Source organism: Anoplophora glabripennis, unplaced genomic scaffold (assembly GCF_000390285.2).
Source record: "Anoplophora glabripennis isolate ALB-LARVAE unplaced genomic scaffold, Agla_2.0 scaffold489, whole genome shotgun sequence".
Classification (NCBI taxonomy): domain Eukaryota; kingdom Metazoa; phylum Arthropoda; class Insecta; order Coleoptera; family Cerambycidae; genus Anoplophora; species Anoplophora glabripennis.
Window position 1 is genome coordinate 136672 of NW_019416572.1, and position 8071 is coordinate 144742.

At 30.0% G+C, this 8071-nt stretch overlaps 1 protein-coding gene across 1 annotated transcript; it reads right to left on the reverse strand.

The window, feature by feature from the left end:
• Positions 1-3575: 3575 nt before the first annotated feature.
• Positions 3576-5281, reverse strand: LOC111691303 (transmembrane protein 120 homolog). Its single transcript, XM_023454979.1, has one exon. It carries the CDS (start codon positions 5160-5162, stop codon positions 4119-4121), a length of 1044 nt encoding a protein of 347 aa, XP_023310747.1. The 5' UTR covers positions 5163-5281; the 3' UTR covers positions 3576-4118.
• Between the last annotated feature and the right edge of the window lie 2790 nt (positions 5282-8071).

Sequence of the window (8071 nt, forward strand, 5' to 3'; positions counted from 1 at the left end):
GCGTACTCAGATTTTTTACAAATCGCACAGTTTTTCCGATATTACATAAACATAGGTTTTTTTAAATAGAATACCCTGTATTTGGCCGTCCCGTTGAATAGCATTTTTTTTACCTTTTCAGCCATATATAATAATAGATACTTTTTATTTGCCTAAATGAAGAAAAATGTAAAAAATGATATTTTTTCAGTTGGCCATGTTATTATTTATTCGTCTTTTGTTGTTTAATATTGACAGTTAGTTTATTTTTGACTGATTGAAAGCTTGTTAAACGTCTATTACTTGGTTTTAATTTTGAAAAGTATAAAAATGGTGTACGAAAATCTTCACAAAGTTCAAATGTTGAGGTGTCACATTGAAAGTGAAAAAAATAGTGACACAGCTTTAAACTAATATTTGGAGAGATACTCAGATCGTCATCAGCCAGAAAAGAGAATTTTTAGCCGACTCTATGATAACTTGTGTGAGTTTGGTTCTTTTCAAAAACCGAGAGCTAAATCTTATATTATACAGAATAGAGAAAATGAAAAAATCAATACTATAGCTTTTGTTGTCGCAAATCCCAATGTATCCAGCAGAGAAATTCAAAGGACGATAGGAATTGGTAAATTCAAAACAATGAGAATTTAAAAAAAAAACACAAGTTTGGACCATATACTATAAGGAAAGTCCACCATTTGCATCCAGGAGATGAAGAGAGACGCGTCATTTTCTGCCAATGGTTTTTGCATCAAACTCATGTAGACCCCAACTTTTTTCAAAATGTTATTTGGACCGACGAGGCTTTTATAAGCAGCGAAGGTATATTCAACCGGCAAAATGCGCGTTATTGGTCAGATGTGAATCCTCACCAAACTGTGGCCAGAATTCATCAAGGGCGGTTTGGTTTTCATGTATGGGTAGCTCTCTTCCACAATAGAGTGTTAGAGCACTTGCTGTGACTTTGTTATGCTATTTTTCTTTTATTGTTTCTCTCATTTTATAGTTGTTAGTTTTGTTTAGTTTATGTTTAATAGTTATAAGTGTACCTATAATTAAACCTATTAAGTAAAGATAAATGGATAATATAATTTATTTAATCCTGTAATTTTTTAGTGTAAGTTAGGTGCTTAATATAAAAATAATAATAGAAAACGAAGAGACCAATACTAAATAAATCTCATGGGCAACTGAAAAAATATCTATACGTACATTTTTTACATTTAGGCAAATAAAAAGTATCTATTATTATATATGGCTGAAAAAATTAAAAAATGCTATTCAACGAGATGGCCAAATGGTGTTCTATTTAAAAAAACCTAGGTTTATGTAATATCGGAAAATCTGTGCGATTTGTAAAAAATCTGAGTACGCCACTGGCTTCCTAATAAAAAATAGAACAAATAACGTGCACACTTTTTTCATCTAAATTGAATGACAACGGATATAGAGAGGTTAATGTAAATGGGCCATTTTTCAAAAAAAAAACTGTATATCTAAAACTAATCAAGTTAACCAAGACCTTTTGGTACCAGCGAAGTAAACTAAAAAAAAGAGGACAGTACATCGATATCAGATTTTTTGTATCTATCACTGTTTTGGCTGTACCCTATAAAACTATCGAAAATCAACCACCCTGTACATAATATTTAGCATCTATAGTGATAAATTCAGCTTGCCGAAACAAAAAGTCGCGTCAAACTCTATATTTCCTGACCTAATCATGTCAATGATTATTTTGGACTTTTATTGATTACATTGTAGGTACTTAAAATTGTACAACAAAAACACATATAATTTTTTTTGTAAAATGAAGAGGCTTAGAGTTATTTTTTATGTATAGAAGGATATAGTAGTAAAAATGAATATTGTGATATACTTCTAAAATTAGAGGCCTGTATAGGGATCTAAGTAAGTATAAGAATGGGTTTCTATTGAAATATTTATTATATATTTATCTTTTATTTTTATCAGAAAATATGTTTTCAAATTTACTATTAGTACTATAAATACTCTTCAGTATAATACAATTTTATATACCTACAATGAAATTAAAGGTCCCAAAAATTTATTGGCTTAGAAATTTACCCCTTTAACTTTAAAAAAATTCAATATTTCTGTGCTGTGATTATTTTAGATGTTTATGATATACCTGCATCCTATTACACTGTGTGATACATTATGTTTAAAATTTTACAACAAAAAATATATATATAATATTTTTTTTGTGAAATGAATAGGTTTTGGGTTATTTTTGATTTATTTAGTAAACTTATTTTGATAAATGAAATTTTTTCGAATAAAATGGAATAGATCTTTTTTCTTTGAAATGCAGCCAGGGCACCGAACTTCTAGAGTTCTTATTGACGACTTCCCCCATTATCTCCTCACACAGTGTTAATGTAATTATAATTGTATTCAGTGAATCTTCATCTTTACTTAGTTTCGAGATGTTTTCTGCAAACAATATCCCATGTCTGATGAGATATTTTTTGTTTGGTCTAACTAACTACTACTCACCCTGTTTATTGTAAATAATATAAATTATATCAACATTATTTTTCTTTACTATATTATGAGGCAGGCTTCTACAGATTCAAATTTTACTTGAGGATTGAAAGCTAAAGGGTATAAAATTTTAACTTTCCAATTTAGGAAATAAAATTATTATGTTCTGACAGTTTTCAAATTATTTGATCAAGTCATGTGGTTATTGAATCTAGTCAAGCGGTGAATATTAAAAAAAAATCACTTTACACTTAAGCTAAGTAAAAGTAAACGCTACTTGACATTATGATACGAATTCCTAGTTATAATTACATTAAGTATCTTTTTAGCAATAGTCCAGTCGAATTAGATCATGAACCCTGAAAACTTAAAAAAATTATTGGTAGACATTTTGTTGCACCTTATGACGGTGGAGGAAGGGCATGCAGAATGATAATCAGTTCTATTTAATGCAAAAAGAGCGAATTCCCTAGCGGCTTTTGCCTGAATGGAACAATTTATTTATAACGCTATTTTGCTAATCCTACTTTGTTAATTGTAAAGAGAGCAAGTTAATTTCAACTTCTTGAAATTGTTCATTTTCGATACGTTTCTTTAGATCAATTAGAACCTATATCTACGATATTAAATTCTAAAATTAACGTTTAATAATTAAACAATTAGTTGCAAAAAAAACATGTTGGTCATCACAACATCCATCGTTTTCTGCAATAATAATGCGCAATTTTCGAAAAGTGATTTTTTCGCGTTCGACCTTTATTTTACAGTTAACAAATTGGTGAAATATGGCTTAAATTATAGGTAATTAAATTGCCTACAACATAAAATAACTAATTTTCTTATATATCGCTTAAATTTTCTATGGACAGTAAAAAAGTGGAAAAATAACGTAATATTGCCTATGATTTGCAATTTGCGTCACTTCTTTCGAGTTAGTTTTTTGATATTATCATTATCACATACCCTTCATAAAAATAAATACAATAAAATGTTTACTAATAATTTTTTTACGTTCAAACTTCAATTGGAATGGACTACAACTGAACTAGTTGAAATTAAATTACATGTGTATACTTTTAGGTACTGTAATGAAAAATAACGACATTTTATATAATTTAATTAAAAAAAACAATAAATATGTACAAATTAAAATAAATCTATGTTAATTTATATAACCTAATATTTGGACCAAAAGAAACCTTTTTAGCATACATCACAGTAAAATAAAATAAAATAAAATAAATAATATTATTAAAAATATGCAAATTGTATTGTTTTGTAATATGATCACATTGCATAAAGTAAAAATGAAGAAAAACATGATAAAAGATATAACTGAAGAGTAAACATTTCTAAAGATATCGTTATATAATTTATCATAAGATTTGACGTTCTGTATACAAGAATGTGCACTTTTAAACGATATCATCAAAAATACAGGTGTGCTATTTAAAAGAAATATCGATTATGTCACATCATGGAATGTTGAAAAATGAAATAAAGGCAAGTAATTACTTTATAAATTAACCTTAAAACAATGTTGTGAAAATTATTTCAACGTTCATATGCACATTCTACAATAGATACATTTTATAAGATATGTGCTGCTCAATTTTTGTAGCCATTTGACATTAACCGATTTTAATAACTTTTTCATTAACAACATTGTAAAGTCTTTGAGTCATTACTCTGCATTGGAACCTCATTTTTTCTCTAATTTTATCAGGAACTACCATAATAGTCGTTGTAGTATTACCAACAAAGAAAATGAAAAATAGAACACTTGAAACTATCACATGCCAAGTTGCCTTAGGGTGATAACTAAGATTATATAAAACAAGAGCATTTACGAGTTGGAAAGTGTATCCAATAAACAAAAATGGAAGTAAGAAGGTAAGACCTCTCCACATCCAGGAATGAAATCCTTCGATAGTAATGTCCATGTTGTCTCTTTCCCCAAGAGCTTTCAGCCTGTAGAGCGCTCCTCGTTGATACTTAAACTGCAAGTACTGTATGAAACAGTTGTAAATATTGTACCACAGAAATTGTTGTTTGAATTCTGACCAAGTTTCACTTTCTGGCCATACTAATAAAACTCCAGAGCACACTGTTGATAAAATGTGATGCATTCTCCACCATCCTTTGATTCTGGAACCATTTGCTTTTAAAATACTTTCTCTAATCGATATTGTGCAATAATACCACACTAAGAAAGCTAGATATAATAACTGCAGTGGTCTAAAGTCAAAATAAAAGTTGATTATTGTTAATCCAAACGCTATGAAGTGATTAATTAATTTAAATTTTTCAAATTCGTCTTTATATCGAAATTTACCTTCTTTGTTTAAAAAAGAAACGTCAATATTTCCTAACACTATTTTTAAATATGCTCCACTTTGCTTTGGCAGAGATTGTTCTATGAGTTGCAGTTCAGCTTCACGTTTCATGATATCGTTCTCCAAGTTCCTCAAAGCATCTTTGTTGGTACTCTGTTGTAAGTGTTTGATAGTTTTGTTCATTATGTTTAATCTGTATCTTTGGTGTTTTAAATGCTTTAAACATGTTTGTTGCAAATTGCTGATTTCCTTCAACTTCCTTAAATAAGTGTCATTTACGGTCTCTAATTGCTTGTAATCTTTTGCGAGTTCTTCCCATTCTTCAATTAAGTCTCCCATATTGCACGCACCACTTACTTTCACTTAAACGTACACTGGAACTGGCATCGCTTATTGAACTGTCGACTAAACTACGGATAATGATTAGATAACAATTCGACACTTCAAACTTTGTACCAGTCCACCTTTAATTTCATTATGTTCAATTATAACTAGTTTTAAGGTCAAGCGAAACAATAAAATAATGATTACAATTTTGTAGGTAATAAACATCCATCAAAATTAATAAGAAATATAGATATTCGATAATAAATACAATAAATTAAATTTAAGGCTTACGGTGAAGGCAAGATATTTTTCGCTCATAACTTCGCAACAGAACATTATAAAAATATGCATTTTTTAACGTACTAAACTATTTTTGCTTAGACACTGTTTTTTGAAGTTTGGAAAGAGTGCAAAATTGAATTTTTAATTCAATTTTGCACTCTTTCCTTCTTAATTTTTAAGATTCTGCCAATGTAATATAATTTGTTAGCTGAGTGTCATTATAATAATTTATTATCTTATCTTATCGTAGTATGTCAAAAAAACATAATATGCAAAAGAATTAGTTGCATTTTTCTAAAAATTTATGAACAAAATGTATTTTGTTTTTTAAGCATGATTTTGTTTTTCCAATTCTATTTTGTGCAAAGCCGTACTTATCTTATCAACTTCGACGTCACCTGTTACATGGGTGTTGTATAATAATGAAAATATTAACGGTCGGTAGAAGGAACCTCAAAAAAGAAAACGCCTAGGTGGGGCAATTCTGGAAGGAATCCAGGAGAGTTGAAGATAGGGAGTTGAAGTGAGAACAGTGTGCAGATGGGTAATAAGACGATCGGCGGGTAGTGTGACAAAGTAGTGGAAAATTAAGTGATTAACCGGTATTAGTTAGCAGGTTCTTTAAGTACTTTGTTGTTAATTGTTCTATATAATCTTATGATTGTGATGGTTATAGATGTTTCATGATAATAATTCTTTGTATGTTAGCTTTCATTGTCTTACGCTCAGGGGCGTATATTTTTCTAATATAAAATTGTTACAATTACTATTAAAGAATGCTCATTATTTATTACATGTTAAAATATGTATATGTTCGTGACTGCCCAGATATTGCATTAACAACTTCTTTGTTTCACGTTTAACTTGTTTTTATCATGATTACGTTGTTCTTTGATTTCTTGTGCTCACTTTATGTCAAGACGCATATAAGGGCCTTGTTGAATTCACTAACATTTTCGCCCGTGAGGAACGAATCTGAAAAAAAAGAATAATTAAATACAAAAAAAGAATTGCTAACAGATCTCCCGAAATCTCAACTATAGCTGGATTGCTTCCCGCCTGGACTCCAGTACCTTCCGGCCCTGCCGGCTAACACCAAACCTCTTCAGTTTTACTTAGAAGTGTGTATGACTAATATGAGTGAAATGACATTTAGTGACACATTAAATGGGACAAGTCTTAATTATCATTAGCAAAGGATCTTAATTTATGTTTTTGGTTAGCGGTTGTTTTGTATTTATATTTGGGTGGTAAGAGCAACGATCGTGGGTTTCTCTGCCATGCTCTTTCCCCGCAGGAGCTCTAGATGAGCCTGGCACTCTCATTTTATGTTAAAAGGTTGTTAATGTTTTTGTTGTTCTTTATATTTGTCACATGTATAATTTGAAGACTGTTTTATGTAAATAATAAAGTTAGGTGTATTTACTTTGTCTTTGTTTTATAAAATTAAACCATACATCCCCTCAAAAAAAGTTAGTAGCAAGCGCCTTTCGGTCAATTGAAAAAAGTAGATACACACAACGTAGGTATTCCTTACGACGATCACATATTTTGGCCACAATTACGTTTACTTATTTTTTGTCGATCAAACCTGGGGTTGTTATACTACAATTTTCACTATACACACAAAGAATTAATTGGTCAGTCAAGTTTGATCTTTGATTCCATTAACCAAATTCTTTGGTCATATTTGAACAACAAAATAAATGTTTCAACTAATTGATTATGACTGTTGTACTATACAGGGTGTAAATAAATAAGAGTGAAAAAATTCAGGGGGTGATTCCCTGTGGAAAAATAAGTTTCTAATTTTTTTCCGAAATACCAAAAAAGTTAAGAAATCAAATTAAGTAGACATTTTCTGCTATCGAGAAGGCAGTCAGTAAATAATTTGTTGATTTTCCCCTACGGTTATGACTTGTTTCATACATAACTTTTTTCTTATTAGTACCTTACAATTTAAGAATCCATTCTAAACAAAGAAGGTCTCTTGTCTTTTTTCGTAAAATTAACGATTTCTGAGCAAAAAAATTATTTTAAATCAATTTAGAAATTTTAGGGTAGAAATTTTATCGAACTGTAATTTATCTGGTAAGCGACTGTCATGTTAACATTTTGTAATGGCAACTTAATTGTTGTTAATAAGGTTGCAGTTATTGTTATTTGCTGATACACTGTTATCATTTTGAGAACTTTTTGTGCAAATTCATCAAGAGGGGTATTCTCTAATGTAAAAATCACCGATATGCATTTCGTTTACGGTCTTGTTAATGATAATTCCTTAGAAGCGTCTGGATCTAGAAGATATGCTGAAATGTATCCTCAACGCGCGGTTCCTCCTTGTTTGCCAGGCTTTATCAACGACAAGAAAATATGATTGTGGTCACCAACGTGAGGTCAGAATACTAGCATTGGATGAAGTAGTGCTTAATTTAATCGACTAGCAACGAGACATCAGTACTAGAAAAATTGCTTTGCAGTCACATATTTAGGCAACACGCAACAAATTGTCATAGTTCAAATTGTACAGACCGAATCTGACCCTTGTGTACCATTTACATAGATACTATAAAAATGAACAATTTTAAATTAATTTATTTTTACAAGGATTTGGAAGTATTTAAGAACAACCAATACGT

Excerpts from the sequence above, each read along its gene's own strand:
- LOC111691303 (XM_023454979.1), bottom strand. The coding sequence starts at position 5,162 with ATGGGAGACTTAATTGAAGAATGGGAAGAACTCGCAAAAGATTACAAG.